Below are 16,673 nucleotides of genomic sequence, written 5' to 3'. Positions count from 1 at the left end.
GTGCCAGGTTTCCTTCTATATAAACTCTTCTGTCTTTGGCCCTAGGCCACATTGTGATTGGCCAGTCCAAACTGGTAAGTATTATATACAGAACTAGCAAGTGGATAGCCCTCTGAGGATTAGTTGAGCTGCTGGGACTCTTCACTAAGTTGACCATCAATGACCATTATGGTCACCTCAAAGCACAAAGACTAAGGTGAAATGGGGTTTCTAAATTTTGTTGGTAGTTACTGCCCTAGGAAGTTCTAAATTCACAAATTTCCCTCAAATTATATAAACATATGCATATATGTATGTTTATCAAGATCATCATCAGTGACTATGTATTCACTCAACATAAAAAATGAAGTCCCTACAGGAGGTGTCAGGTTAGACATGAATGACAATAAGGAGGTACAGAACCTTGAGATGAAGTTAAGTAGAGTCTCTACTGGGAGGAAAATGATCACTGTTTGGAAAAGATGTGATACTATGACAGGGGATAAACTAGTTGTCCTCTTGAGGTCCATGCTCCCACCATCTAGTTTACATGACAAAGTCAAGATCCTTGGTAATCAGTAAGCTTTACAAAACACTAAGGTCATGGACCTAAAACCAGAATAGTTTAATAATCTCATTTTACACAAGGAAATGGGGGCAAATAGTTGGTTAAACAACTGGTCGTTGAAAGAGCAAAGATTCAAACTGTTCTGATTTCATAACCAGCGCTGATTTCTACCACACTATGGTAGGACAAACAGTAGGGTCTCATGTTTCTCTGTGCCCTAGCCAATGGTTTGGACTTCAGAAAATCAAAACCTTTTGCAAAAGTGTCAGTACCAGTAAGTGTATTTTATTCTTTACTTCTCTAAACACTTATATAAAACCTTACTAGTAGCTCATGTTTCTATAGCACTTTATTGCTTAAAAATTGCTTTCATGAGAAGTCCATGAGGTAAGAAATACAAACAGCAGTATTCAAGGAAACATTAGGTTCTGGGAATGAAAATGACACATCCAAAGTCAAAGCTAGTGTTATAACGAGATTTGAACATTGGTGGCAGAGTGGACCACTCCAGGCACCACACCTGGAGGCAGGAAGACTGAAGTTCAAATCTAACTTCAAGATTTTTACTAGCTGTGGTGCTGGGCTTGTCACCTAGCTTGTGTTTGCTTCAGTTTTCACAAAACTAACATGAAGATAGTGCTAGTACCTACATCACAGGGCTATTGTGAGGATCAAATAAGCTATTTATAAAGTAGTCAGCTCAATGCTTAGCACATTGTAGGATCTATATAAACACTTGTTCCTTTTTCTTCCCTTTACACTATAACAGGGACAGCCAACAAATCTCAAATGTACCTAAATGGATTTTACATTTTAAAAGTCTTATTGTATTTTAAAACATAAAAACCACTCTTGACTCAATCTATCCCCTGGTTTCTGATGAGAATATAAGTTCGTAAGGACAGGTACCATGTTTTACCAAAACTTTTTATCTTCTGGCTCTTCAGTCAGCATCTAAAATAGTTTCATTGAATGAATGGATGTCAGAATAAATAATACTTGGCACAATCAGGAGGAATATAAAAAAGTCAGCCCATGCTACTTTTGCTCTATAAGCATTTTTATTTACAAACAGCAATTTCCATTGACTTTATTGATACCATAAAAAAAAAAGCCATTTACAAGCAAGAACCAATAATTCATCCAAACAAAATTAAGCAGCACTGAAGTATCCGTGTCACAAATCTAAAACCCAATGGGTACAAGAGTAAAATAGCATTTGAATAAATAGTTTAAATTCATGCTTATAAAAGAATCCTTATGGCAAGTTACTATCCTGACAGCATCAGCTTAGCTAGCTTCATTACTTCATGTGGCGATGAAGTGGGGACTTGTGAGGTTACCAGTTTATATTGCAAGATAATGACACTGAGAGTTAAATCATTCTGATTGTTCCACCATTTATAATGGAGAATGTTAGCCCTACCAAAAAAAAGTGGCCAGAAATACTTTTCACATTACTAAATGGTTATTCTCATAACAAACCAATTTAATTTACCTCTTACTATATAGTCAGGGCAACAACCAAGGCCTTGGACACAAGTCCAAAGACTGAATTCACAGCATACTTGTTGAGGAGGGATATTGAGGTTTGTTTACTGTAGCTGCCACTAGGGCAGATGCTTAGTGAATCCTAAGCAAGGCTCATTGCTCCACTTGATCAAAATACTGGGACAGTGTGGGGCGTCCCAGGCTCCCTTTTCAGCTAGGCCGAGCAGTCTTCACAGATTCAAGAATCCTGAGAAAGCAGGTCATTGCCTGGCCTAGGGAGTCCCATATTGGGCAGAGGCAGCTAAACCACACTGGCACTTTTTGAACAAGATATGTAAAAAATGCACAATAGCCATTATAAACTTGGAACAAAGCGAATGACTTTCCTGAACCTCTAGTTCAGTTGCACTGAGCAATTATGAAATCTATGATTTATGAACTAGATTTATATAAAGATTTACACAATTCCCAAATACTTTTCATATATAAAATTTAATAAATAACCCTGACCAGTCTAGAAGCACCATCCAAGGGGAATACTCCCTTGGAAAATAGATTCGGTGTTGCATATTTGAGTCCCTTTCAGGAGGCTTCGCAGGAAACCCTTTCAGAATACCGTAATAAAAGAATCACAGTAACTAATATAAAAAGCTATTCAAATAAAATACACTGATTTCTTTAAAGTAAAGCTCATTCACATAAATTCTTACCCTCCCCTACCCAGCCCTTATTTTTTATTTCTGCAAGTTCTTCCCATGCTTTGGGCTTTTTTTTTTTTTTTTTTTTTTTTTTAATTATAACACAGGCCTTACCATTTGGGCTAAGAGCAAAGTGAAGACTTGGTTATATTTTGGAAAACATGAGTTTCCTACTCATGCCTGAGAAGAATCCTAGAAATCAATTTAGTTCTACAGTATATTTTGCTTAACAGTGAACTGACAGTATCCTTTCTGTTAATACAACAAAAATTAAAGGCAGAATCCAATCATGAATCTTTCTACTCAGTAAAATAAATGAAACATATAATATGTTGTATTTACAAATATAATTTCTAAATGTATTTTACAGGTTTCATAGAAATGATATGGTAGAAAACAGATTAGGAGAACCAAAGTAACTATTTAAAACCACAAACATTAGCAAAAGTATAAAGTTCTTTGTTTTCACAGTTTGTAATAACAGATTAAATATCTATAGAAAAGGACACCGCCACTGTCTTCACATTGTCTATTTATTGAAAAAGGTAGCTCAAGAAGAGACTCAATTATGAACAAGCCTATATGAATTCAGGATATATTTCACTGTTAAAAGATTTCACATATCACTTGTATTTTATTGACTTCTGCATTTGTTATAAATGAAATGTAAAACAGTACTGTGTTATTCCCCAAACTGTACAGAAATAGGTACTGTACTTTTTTTAAAAGTTGCTTTAAGCAGTTACCACTCAGCATATTTCTTCTTTGAGGAGAAATGAAATGAACTTCGGGGAGACAAGGTTTCTAGATTGTGGTCTTGATAACCTCCCTGGCATATTCTCATGTGACAAGGCACAATTAACTGCTGCTGCCAGATCGGAAGTTCATTTGATATTAGACTTCACACTGAGTAGTGTGACCTTAAGAATACTCCAAAAGATGAGCCCTAAACTGGTCTATATGTCTGTGTTCTCCAAAGCACTGCTGAGTGGTTACAGTACTGTGTTATGGCTTGAGAATTCATTCTTAACACTGCTAGCAGTGGAAAGGGTAAAGTGTTAGCAACATGAATGGGAAGCAAGTGGAACTTGCAAAAATGTTGAATCATGATTATTATCGAGAAAATGAATCAATTTCCTGCCCCTTAACAGTCCCATTACAATGTTTTGAACCTGAACTGTACAATCAAAGTAATGTATATATATATATATTTTTTGTCAGAGACAATTTTGGATAAGTCACTCTTTGGTAAACTCAAACCAGTTTAATAGATTTACAAATACAAAGAACTCCATTTAAATAAGATTAAGACTGTGACACATTGACAAGAGCCAGGACGTACAAGGTGCCGCCCAAACTTCCCTTCTCCTAACTTGCCTTAGTTCACACAAAATACTAGGGAAACCAACCCAAGGGGTCCAAGATTGAAAGGAGAAGGGGGGTTCCCTGAGCCCAACCTCCCGTGTCCTTGATTTGGCCATTTCTTGTCACATAGTTGTATCAAAACACAATTTTTTTTTTTGCATTTAATTTCTTTAAAAAACAAAACAAAACAAAACAAAAATTCATTCATGTAAGAAAGAACACCACAAACATTTACCTGAAACCCCAGAATGTATTTAATTGGGTAAACACTTAAGAGTCCAGTCTCCCCGTGAGGCACAAGGCTTTAACAGGAGTTACACAAGTGCTTCAGGGAGAGAACAAACCCCTTATTTAGGCAGTTTTAAGAGGAAAAAAGGCATATTATATACCCGATTTAGCTAAAAGCTACTCCTCTGGAGCAGCTAGATTTATAGTGTAATCTGTATGTAGTAACACTGATCCATAGTGCAGCTGGTTACAAGGTTAGCAGACACCATTTTAAAGAAAGCAGCTACCACACAGCCACACCCCACAAGGGGTCATTATGGACGAGGGCTTGAATTTCTTTTTTCTTAAAAATGAAAGCAAAACAAAACAAAACAAAACAAAAAACACCCCACTATTAGTTATAAGTTATAAGAGCCACAAAAGCATTGCAAACCAGCAAACATATATGTATATATACTTTTTGTATACATACACACATGTGTGTGTGTGTGTATATATATATATATATATATATATATATATATATATAATTTTTTTTAATTTTTTGGTAATTCTGTAAACTACATCACAGCTCATTTTTAAAAATCATTTCTCTCTTTTTCAGCTGAGAAGTTTTTCCATAAGAAATCTGCAGAGCTAAGTTACTATTTCAGAAAGGAGTTATGGAAGGCTGGTCATTCTCATGGCAACCTCCAGAGCAGCTGCTCATGACCTATGACTTGCTCTTGATCAACGAGAATGTACAGTACCAAACTAATAGAGGTTGTTGTTGTTTTTTTTTTGTAAAGAATCTTTTGGTACACTGTAAGTACATATTGAGCACTCTGTAGAAAACTAAACACATTTCCTTATGAATAAAAAAAAAATCTTCAAATAGGAATCACTGTTCTTATATAGTAACGTGTTTGCCAGCACAAGATTTTGAGGTCTCTTTTCTAAGCAAACTAAAAAGAGAAAAGAAAAAAACACACCTGTTGCTTATAATTCACTATCATCATTAGGTTTCACATTTTCTATATTATACTGACCTAACTGATATTAAACATAAAAGTAGCACCACATAAAACAAACATGGGTGACACACAAATATTTGGTGACACACACAAAGTATCTTAAAGAGGGTTTCTTATGGTTGGTTTCTTTAAGCAGGAAACACTGATTAGCCACTGAAAGAATGGGGAAGCCACTGTGGCTTTATGTAGCACACAAGATAGACATATTGCTTGCGATTCCCATAGAATATATTTTTACAAAAAGTACAAATTTCCAAGTTTCGCAGTTTCACAAGGAACCGCAATATAGAAAGTTACTATGCACCTGAACTGGCTTTTTGGAGAAAACAACAACAAAAAAATATATCAACACTGTGTGGAGATATAATCAGAGTTACAACCCTTCTTCCTTTAGTAAGAGTAGCAACTCATCATGTAGAGTGATTTGATTTAATTACCTGGTATTTAGGTTTCTACAGTACGAAATGAAGGTAGATTCTTAGGCCAGTAAAAACATTTAAAACCACTGTTACTTTAGGGTTGGATAATAATTACATTACACTTGTGTAAAAAAGGGCAGCACCACATGTCATCCAGCTTACCTACTGGACAACTAACAAAAATTCCAAACAATTCTAACTAGAGTTGAATAAATTTATGGCATTTGGTTTATGTGTTCATTATGAAGTGGAGTTATAAAAAACAGTAAGTATCATTTGCTTTGCTGAGACTTTTGGACGCTATGATTAATATATCAGAAAACCAAATAACATTCTTTAAGGGATAAGGAGCAAGATCTTAAAATATATCAGGTAGAGATGAGATTAAGAGTCAAAAAGCCCTGTACACACTATATTAACTTACATATTCCTCTTGCATTCACCTCAACCAGAATAAAAGTAAATTTAAGAATGTATATATGTAATATATATAATAAATGCTTTATTATATATATATATATATGTATAAATTTTCTAACTACCAAAAAAAGTAATTTTCAACTCTAAAAGGTAATCATCAGATCATCTGGACACATACTATTCTCTCTCCATGCACATGCATAGAAACCTACATGCACACTAAAGAGAGAATATATGCCCCTGGGTAGTGAAGGTAAGGGTGAACCCAATTGGCTTAGCTGTGCTATTGCCAGAATAATTCATCCAGAGGAATAGCTTTAGCCCATGTTTTCCCTGTATTTTTGGCCCTTCGGATTCTAAGCTCTTTCAACACACATATACCCAAATCTCCTTAGAAGCAAAGAACAAAAATGGCAAAGTGTGCTATCTAGAAACCTTGGGAAAATTTACTGTGCACCTACTAGGTTTCAAGGTGATCAGGTCAGTAACTGGGCTGAGTTTTACTTACAGCAAAAAATTTTTAAATGCATTGATGAGTGTGCTTTGTTTGGGATGCACTTATTTAATATCCTAATCAGGGGCATTAGACACTGTGTGAATTTCCATACTGGAATCTAGCCCCGCCTCAGAGTTGGAGGCATCATTCTCTATTTTTTGTTCTGCATATGCATCTGTTCTTTCTGGGGACTCAATGCGACTGCGAACTTCAGCTACACCTGGATGATTTTTCCGCAGGTGCTGGTTGAGTGTTCCCTGGAAAGGAAAGCACTTCCCACATATCTCACAGCGGAAAGGCTTATCATCAGTGTGGCCACGGATGTGGTACTCCAACTGGTCCTTTCGTGTGTACTTCTTACCACAGAACTTGCATACGAAAGGGGTGATTCCCATATGGAGTCGCATATGCCGGTCAAGGCTCCCCTTTTGGTTAAAGGATTTCCCACAGTAAATGCAGATCAACCTTTCATTATATGGATACCAGTGGCCTCGTGCACTCCTCTCCCGGGGACTATTCTCATACCCAGGATTATTCACAAGAGCTTCACCATCTGACCCTTGTACCAAACTCTGCAGATCACTATGTAGATGGACAGAAGAAGGGCGTTTTTGGCGGGCCCGGCCCCCTCGGAAGCAACTTAGCATGGACCTGGATGGACTGGAGTTGCTCAGGTTTCCAAAAGTTTCTGACATACTAGATGATTGAGAGGCTACTTGGGAAAAGGAGTACGCATGCTGTAATACAGAGCCATAGGAACCTACATTCACTGCCACCACTTGTTCACCATCTACCATCTCAGTGTGGTAGCCATCATCACCCAAAGAAGAGCTGTCTGAACAGCTGGGTCGGTCTGATTTCTCAATTTTCACTTTCACCTCTGTGATCTGGCTCTCCCTCACAATCAGGTCCCCTTGTTCATGGTCACCCTCTATCTGAATCTCATACTCGGAGACACTCCCACTGCTTCCTCGATCTGAATGGCCTTCTTCTTGCAAGCGGCCACGCAGAGATTTGCTTGGAGTTGCCTCCATCCGTAGATCATTACCAGATGTTGGCTGCCGCACCTGAGAGCAATATGGAGGCGAGATCTCTACTGGGTTGGCAAAGAAGCTGCTCTCTTTAACTCCATTGCGGTTTTCTGAGTTCTCATCAGCACCAATGGTTACAGAGTCGACATCCCCAATGCTGATTTTTGAATGGATGCTCTCCAGGATCTGTGTGCACTTGTCAATGACACATTGCATCTGAAGAAAGCTAGCAGCAGTGAGAAAACTGACAACATCCTTCAGCTGTAAGGACATTCTTCCAGTGTAACAGAATGAGAGCAACTGTTCAAAGACATTAGGATTCTTAATCACTGAGATGGATAAGCCACTCATGGTACTTAATGCTGAATGGTCACGAAAATAGGGAGAGCTGGCAGCAAGGACGGCTTTATGGGCTCGGAATGGCTGGCCCTGAATATGCACAATGATGTCACACAGTTTTCCTTGAAGGCGGAGTTCATTTAACTGGCTCAGAACTGTGTTGCTGTACTCGGGCACATCAAACTGAATAAAACTGCTGCTGTCCATTTCTACTGACATGAAGCGTAATCTAGAGAGAGAAAGAAAGAAAAAGAGAGAGGGTGGAAAGGGAGAGAGAGGAAGAGAGAGAGAAAGAGAGAGAAAAGAAAAGGAAAGACAAGGAGAGGAGAGAGGGAAAAAAGGAGGAAGAGAGGAAGGGAGGGAAACAGAGAAGTTTATATTCCATTTATATTCTATATCATGTGGTAAAAATGGCATGGGCATAAGTTTGTGTGTGTGACATGAAACTCCTAAAGCTTCTACTCTCAGTCATATCGGAGCATTCTTCTTTTAATAGAATCATAAGACTTAAGAGCTAGAAAAGAATCATGGAAGACTCAAATTTAGAATCAGAGGGACTTTATTGTTGTTTTTTTTTAAGTTTTAAATTTAAACTGCTTTTGAATTTAAAGCACCAAAAAATGAGCACTTCCATATATACAAAACATAAATTGTGATGAGTTCATACTGCTTGATATGTGTGCGTGTGTATACACACACACATATACATACACACTCCACACATTATTTTCAAAACAGTCCTGTTGATTTGAACTTTCTTCTATATATTTTATAAAGTATTTTAATAGTCCTTTTTTGTGGCATCAAAATTGCCAGCCTTCCCTGTGCCCTCCCCCCTAACCAAGAGAAGGGAAAAAAATAAAGTGTGTATTAAATAAACATAGCTAAGCAAAACAAATCTCCATCAAGTCATGTCCAAAAAGGTATGTCTCTGCACCTTAAATCCATCATCACTCTGTCAGAAGTTGAGTGATAAGCTTCATCCTAATCCTCTGGAAGGATGGTCTTTACATACATCATAATTCTTGAGTCTTTAAAGTTGTTTTCCTACACATGCTGTTCTTATTACATGAATTGTTTTCCTGGTTCTGTATATTTCATATTGAAATATGAACTCACACTACACAGGATTCTCGGAAATCATCTTTTTTTAGTCATTTCTTCTGACACAATTATTCCCAGAATACCATTCAGCAGCCATCCCTTAACTGATGAGTATGCCTTCCCTCTTTTTTAGATTCAAGTCCTTTACTTTTCTTTTTTCCTTTTAATTCTCTTTTCCAGAACAGGAAATGTTTTGGTTCCAATTATTCCCTCCTTAGTATTTATCTTCCCTTAACTCCAACTCTCTCTGTTGAATTTGATATAGTTAACAACAAAATGTACTAAGTGTTTAAGTATTCATCCAATATCACTGGATCAAAAAGTATGTGGTAGGGAGTAATGTGTTGGTTATATAGGCTTTTGATATGAGAAAGAAGATTTTATATTTGATCCAGGAGAAGCCACAGAAGTTTATTTAATAGGGGAACAAATGGTCAGACTTGTGTTTGATAATAATAGGGATAGGAATAGTAAGTAAATCAATGAGATCACTAAATGAAATAGTTTAGAGAGAGAAGAAAAAGAGGGCCCAAGACAGGATAATTAGGCCATCCACAGTTTTAGCAGTTGTGACCTGGATGAAAACCCTGCAAAAGAGATTGAAAATCTCCTAGATTGGAGAACTAGGAAAAGCATCGTATCCCAAAAACCCAGAGAAAAGAGAATATCAAGGAGAAGAGCAAGACCAATATTGTCAAATGCTACAGAAATGTTGAGGACAATAGTACTTAAGAAAAGGTCAGATTTGATATCAGTAACTTTGGAGAGAACAATTATAGTGGAATGATAAGGATGGAAACAGACAGTAAGAGTTAAGAAGAGATAAGAAGTGAAAAAGTGAAGGTACCTATCAGTCAGCACTTTCAAAGAAGTTTAGCTATAAAGAAAGAATACATATAGGATGATAGTAGTAATGAAAAGATCAAATTTTTTTCAAGTGATGGAGACATGAACATGTTTAAACAGAAACAGTAGAGGAGTCAGTAGACCAAAAAAAAAAAAAGAATAAAAATAGAAATGACAGAAGAACAAAGTTTATTAGAGGAGTTAGGCTGGAATGAAATTTGCTTATCAAGAAGAAAAGGTTAACCTTAGTAAGGCATAAAGTCACATCATCATGTGAGACAAAAGTGAAAGACATAGTGGTGGAAGGCAAAAGACTTATATGAGATGGGATAGAAGGAATTCATAATGAATGGTCTAAATTTTTTTTGTTAAATGAGGCAAAGTTCTTAACTAATAAGAATTTGTGAGGGGAAGACATGAAGTTTCAGGCAGGATGAAAAGGGTATGGAAGAGCTATTGTGAAGTGGGATAAGTGAGTTGAAAAGAGAATAACAGGACTGCCTAATAGCAGTAAGGATTCAACTGAGGATGGGCAAATTGTACTGGATCCAATACATTATTTTCTCTTCCTTCATTCAGTATAATATGTATAGGAGAGAGAGTACCAAAAGTGGTAATGATCCAAGGCTAAGGTGTGGAAAGGGATAAGTGGCAAAATGACACTGTAGGAGGATGGATTCAAAAGAGAATAGTGTAAAGCTGAAAAGAATAGAGAATGGCTAGTGCAAGAGAGGTAGTCTCACAGACAGAATTGAGGACTCAAGGAATTAGAGGTTACATTATAGAGGAAGAATAAGCATTTTGTAAGAATAGGCAGAGGGAGAGGTGAAAAGACAATAAGTTATGTCAGATAAAGTTAAGCCATGTAAGAGGATTTCAGAATTCTGGAACAGGGAGGTAGTACATTTGTGGGTAATGTTAAGAACAAGAGAATTACCATTTTTTTGTATGGTTAAGGTAAGATGGAAATCATGGGAAATGAATAGGTGGAGGAACTAAAAGGGTAAGGTATTTGAGAGTCAATATGTTTGTTGAAGTTCCTTAGTATGAAGGGAGGACAGAAAAACTGTGAACCACATACTGAAGTCATTGAGGAAGGAAATAGAATAAGGTGAAGAAAAGGGTTACCAGGATTTTAACAGGGTGGTAGAGACTAATAGAATGAATTTCAAAAGAGGACAGGTTACTTAGTAATGAAGGTAGGGAAAGAACCAGACAGTTGTAATGGGAGGAATTGAAAGCGTTATTATGACTCCTGGCCTTGGCTGAAGAAAATGAGGGAAGATGTGTAACCTGAAAAAGGGTGACCAGGAAAGCTGTGTTATTGGTACGGAGCTAGATTTCAATAAAAGTTAGTAGATAGAAGAAGTGAGAGAGGGAAAATATTTAGAATGAAGTTTGTTGTCTATGGAATAGTGGATGATTTTTTTTAAACTGTGGAATGCAAAGGTAGAAGAGTATGGAAATAAGAATAGAGAGGTGAAGGATGGGGAATAGGGTTTAAATCAGAGGTCCTCAAACTACAGCCGCAGACCAGATGCATCAGCTGAGGACGTTTATCCCCCTCACCCAGGGCTATGAAGTTTCTTTATTTAAAGGCCCACAAAACAAAGTCTTTGTTTTTACTATAGTCCGGCCCTCCAACAGTCTGAGGGACAGAGAACTGGCCCCTTATTTAAAAAGTTTGAGGACTTTAAATGATGATACTATGGGCATTCAGAATTACTGGGAGAAGTGGAATATGACTGGGTGCGACAATGTTCATCATCAAAGACAACCCTCCTCTTCCCAAAGGAACCTGGAGACTGGGCTGGATATAAGTACAATAAAAGATGGAAGACAGTCAGATTCACTACTCTTCTTCCCTCCAAAGGCTGGAGACTAGCCAAGAAAAAGGTGAAGCAGGGCAAGGAAGTCCCAATCCCCACCGATTTTCCTCTTTGTCTTCCTTCAAGAAACAGATGCAGTAGGAGAGGCAAGGCCTGATGTCAAAGGAAGATTGTTACGCTGAAAGTTTCCTGCATCAAAGTTGGGATATTGGACCAGCAGAGGGTAGAAGTTGCTTTATGCTTGCACATATGGAAGTTAGCTCAATCCTCAGGCAGCATAGTAAGAAGCAAAAGACTCCCAGTTGAAGGGGAAGTCACCTTGTGACAAATGAAAAACGAGCCCCTTGCCACATTTTCTCAAGGGACATGAAGCACAGTAAGAGATGAAAGGTATACAGAGGAAGGTGTTCCTTTTTTTATATGAAGCAGAGTAGAACCAGTCTACCCTACCATCCAAAAGACCTCTGTTTTTCTTACTTAGCTCCCTCGCTATCCAATGAGGAACTCTGAAGAGAGACTTGTTTCCTCTCTCCCTTTTGAAATATTAACCTACATCATTACACAGTTTCTTCCAATTACTCAAATAAATTTATCTTTCTATGTTTTTCTGGACTCATATTTGTATTTCAAAGTTCTTACAAAGCTCTCATCTTTTCATCATAAATACTTGAAAATTGTCTAATCCATCAAAGGTCAATTTTTTTTCACTGTAGGATTATACTTAGCTTTGTAGAGCAAGTTATTTTTGGTAATAAACCTGTATCTTCTACCTTTAAGAATATTAGACCAAGCTCTTTTCTCATTGTGACACCTTCATCCTTGTGTTCCTCCTTTTCTGAATGGATGTGATAAATAACTTTTACACTGATATACATGCTCTAAATTTTGATTACACCATTCCTAGGACCTTTCAGGTTAGGTTTTCTTTCAGGAAGTGATAAGATGGATTCTTTCTATTTTTGTTTTACCCTGTTGTACTAAAAGAGCTGTTTAGTTTTCACTTATGAAATCTTAAAATATAGTATGAAGGTCTAAAAAAAGAATTATGGTTACAAGTATAAGAATTCTTAAATTCTTAATCTCACCTGTTTTCTAGGATATCTTTTTTATAAATTCATTTATCTCAACTTTCTTCTATTTTTTCAACTTTGATTTTGTGCTATTTTTTTAAGTCACTGATTTCTTTTTAGTCTCTTCTAATTTTCAGAAATTCCATTTCTTGAGAAAGGTTTAACACTTTCTTTTCTACTTATTCTTCCAATTCTTTTTAACCCATGTAATTTTTCACTATTTATCTTTTGCTTTCTTTCTTCTAGGTATTCATATAGTCCTTGGGAAAAAAATCCTTTTTTTTTTCTTCCTATGAGTCTGTTTAGAGTTGTTGCATAGGTGCTTTTTCTTCCTAGGTAGGATTTTTGGGAATCTTCAGATCTATATTAACTTTTTTGAATAACGGGCCACATGTTTTTTGGTTTAGTCATTTTTTCAACTTTAGTTTCTGAATTGGAGCTTTGGTCAGCCTTGCTTGATCTCCCTTGAGCCATCTGAGTTTGTGCGATGACCTCTACCTTCTGGAGTTAGGCCCCACTGGCTTTTTTAGGTTTAAAATGCTGGCTCTTTACAGTCCTTTATGGTATCTCAGGACAAAATGCTAGTAATTTTAAAGTCCTTGGGTGCCTAAACTATCTGAATTGAGCACTATCACAATATGCCAGTTGCTGCCACTCCCTGGTGATTTCCTAATCACCCTGAGGATTTCTCAGGGAAGCCTTCTCTTCTTGTGACTCTTTGGACACAAAACCTTGCAGCCTATATATCTCTTTGATTTTATTGGGAGAATAGTGACTTGTGGCTCCTTTTCCTATGGTCCAGTCTTTTACCTGATATGTGTCTGCAATTCTAACATGGAAAAAAAAAATCATTTTTTATAGTTTTTCATTGGATTTCTCAATCTTTATTTGGTCCAATGTGAAGTTTCAGTTTTTGCTGCAATAGTATATGGGAGCCGAGCAGTCTGCCTCTTTTGGGCAGCTATCTTGGCTGGCAGTCCCCTGGAAGGGTCTTTACTGAAAGGACTTTGAGAGGCTCAGCTCCAATATTTACAAGTTATAGGCTCCTCAGCCTCAGTTTTCTACATCATAAAATAGGAATAATTGTATTTAACAATACCTTGTTTTATAAGGCTGTTTATGGAAAAAGAACTCTGTAAAAGAAAGCGCCACAGAAATTTGAGTAGTTGTTAATATTTCCTAGTTCATTGGATTATCGTGAAAAAAAGTGCTTTGTAAATAGAATCCAAAGATTCTCAAAGTTCTCTTTTTCTGAATGATTTTGAGAATAAATGCTCAAAGTTCCTGAAATCCCATGCTACAGTATCTAAGTCAAAGCTTAACCTGAGATTAATGTGAAGTAAGTGCATCTAGGCCACTTTTCACTGAGGAGTCAAGCTACTTCTCACACCAAGGATAACAAGGATGTACTGACTGTCCAATAAAGATAGAACTGTCTGAACAAAACAAGGTTATAGGCTGCCATTCAGTTACAAGACCTTCAAAATTATAACACACCTATGTCATGACAGTTAAGTTTTATTAGCCTTGATGGACCTCAGATTCTTCACCTAGGAAGGGAATACCTAGCTATGTTATATGGTTATTAGAGTTATTATTGGTTAAAATAAGAAAATAAAGAGTAAAATATTTTGCTTTCATTCATTCATATTTTAATTATGAATGGGACCTTAAAAACATATGAACAAATAGATAGAGAACAATAAAACATGAAGCTTGATTATAATTATTTGTAAAAGTAGATAAGAAAAATGTGATAGATACTTTGTAAATACCAATTTCATGGATCCATGATCCTCAGTTTTCTTCTCTGTAAAATGGAGGTTAACTAGATGACTTCTAAGGTCCCTTCCAACTATTTTAAGTTATAGCAACTATTTATACTATATCTTCACGGGACTAAGGGGCAAAGCTGCAGTTGAATCAGTGTAGAAAACTTCCTGTACCAAGACAGTTCTACAATTCAATGAGAACTTATAGTCTTAAGAGAGCTTCCTGGTGCACTAAGAGGTTAAATGACTTAAACCAGGGTGGCAAAACAAGCATATGCCCAAGGTTTATTACTGATTTCAAGACTGTGCCTCCAGCTACTATATGATATGACCTCATTTATGGTTGTCATTCCGGAAATAGCAAGCTAATACTCTAAATTTTTTTCATCAACACTTATTTTTAACAAAACATTCATTCATATTTTAATTATGAATGGGACCTTAAAAACATATGAACAAACAAAAAGATAGAGGTAAAAATGAAAAATTATAGATTATAGACCTGCACGTTCAACTTCTTCCTCTTTATCAACTCAAGAAAAAAGAAAGCTTCCATGATGTTCAAGGGTCAAATATCTTCTCAATTAAGAATCATTCATGAGAAAAGGATGAACACATTATGGTATATGATGTAATAAAGTACTACTGAATCATAAAAAATGATGAAAAGTATCAGAGAAAGCTGGAAAGATTTACATGTATGAATTGGTACAGAGTAACAAAAGCAGAACCAGGAAAAAAAGTCATACAGTAAAAACAACACTAAAATCAAACAACTTGGAAAAACTTAAGAACTTTCAACACAATAACCAGAAAATAAAAAAATCAAGCATGTTACAACTCCTGCCAAAGGAGTTAACAAGATGCAAAATGAAATATTTATTTTTTTGGACATAGATAATGAGAAATGTGTTTTGCTTTACTAACTAAATTTGCTATAGAGGTTTAATTTTTTTTCCACTGGGGAGAAAAAAAGATTTCTGTCAATTTAAAAAATTTTTAAGAAAAAATGTATTCGTCTGGGAAGGAAAAAAATTCTATACCTATAGAAATTAGTTAAAAAAAAAAAACAAAAAACTAGAATCTAAATGTTTATTGTCCACCTATAATAATTTTTTTAAAAACTTTTCTAAATAGTTCATGTTTGCCCTAAAATGGATTATGGTTAGTATAATAAAGGTATAATTACTGGATGTTCATATCATAGCTAAGGAGTACCATTGTTCCTTAATCATCTCATCTATAAAATTAAAGGTTTGAACTAGATGATCAGTATAAAGTACCTCTCATAGTCTTAAATCTATGATTCCATAATATGTCTGTTTTAGTTATGAATATGAATTTGAAAATAAAATAAAAAACAGATTTCTAAGGCAGAGATCAACATTAGAAATTAAAAATATTTGATTTTGTAATTGTTACTTCCTTTTTATTAATAAAAAAGTTCCCAAATTAAAAACTCTCATTTATCTGGAGTCTAAACTGAAAAACTGAAGTACTCAAATTTTTTCTTAAGAACACAAGTCTAAGAAATTAATATTGCTTAAGATCAAAGGTTCAAATGAAGGCTGTGACTGATTAGTATAGATATCAAAAAGAAATAATGGCCAGTAAGAAAATAACGTAGGGTCAGCTAAGTGAATAAAACACCAGTTTTAGAATCAGGAGAATCTGAGTTCACATGTGACATTTGAGACACTTACTGTGTGATCCTGGACAAATCACTTAATACTGATTCTCTTCCCCCCCCCCCCCCCCCAAAAAAAAAAGAGAGAGAAAGAAAATCATTAATACATTACCTGATGCTAACTCAGCTTCATGAAGAAGAGCTGAAGAATTATCTGCTATATTCCAGTAAACTTATGCTTCTAGAACATTCTTTCCCTGCAGATACAAAGAAAGAATGACACAAATTAGAGGAAAGAAAATATTTAAATCTATCCTTACACTCTTTTTATGCAACAAATCTAAACTTTGAAAGTTACTGGGAAATTTATATTCTCCA

The 16,673-nt window shown here is 35.9% G+C and overlaps 2 protein-coding genes and 1 long non-coding RNA gene across 6 annotated transcripts in view; 1 reads left to right on the top strand and 2 right to left on the bottom strand.

Annotated features, from left to right (window-relative positions):
* LOC116421742 overlaps positions 1 to 5,176 on the top strand; it is a 74,496-nt gene extending 69,320 nt beyond the window's left edge. Inside the window, exon 5 of the long non-coding RNA XR_004232245.1 lies at positions 4,934 to 5,176. This is a non-coding gene — a long non-coding RNA (uncharacterized LOC116421742). The remainder of the gene's footprint in view (positions 1 to 4,933) is intronic.
* Positions 1 to 16,539, bottom strand: part of RALGPS1 (Ral GEF with PH domain and SH3 binding motif 1) — a 715,060-nt gene extending 698,521 nt beyond the window's left edge. For all 4 annotated transcript variants that reach the window (XR_004232244.1, XR_004232243.1, XM_031954314.1 and 1 more), the window contains exon 1: positions 16,468 to 16,539. The gene's annotated coding sequence lies outside the window, so the exon portion shown is untranslated. The remainder of the gene's footprint in view (positions 1 to 16,467) is intronic.
* ZBTB34 (zinc finger and BTB domain containing 34) lies at positions 5,102 to 16,551 on the bottom strand. The gene is made up of 2 exons (XM_023494126.2): positions 16,468 to 16,551; positions 5,102 to 8,276 (listed from the first exon to the last, which is right to left on the bottom strand). The coding sequence occupies exon 2, from the start codon at positions 8,264 to 8,266 to the stop codon at positions 6,752 to 6,754; it is 1,515 nt and encodes a 504-aa protein (XP_023349894.1). The 5' UTR covers positions 8,267 to 8,276; positions 16,468 to 16,551; the 3' UTR covers positions 5,102 to 6,751.
* Between the last annotated feature and the right edge of the window lie 122 nt (positions 16,552 to 16,673).

The sequence above is a fragment of the Sarcophilus harrisii genome, chromosome 2, assembly GCF_902635505.1.
Source record: "Sarcophilus harrisii chromosome 2, mSarHar1.11, whole genome shotgun sequence".
NCBI classification, from domain to species: Eukaryota; Metazoa; Chordata; class Mammalia; order Dasyuromorphia; family Dasyuridae; genus Sarcophilus; species Sarcophilus harrisii.
This window is presented reverse-complemented; position numbering and strand designations above follow the sequence as displayed.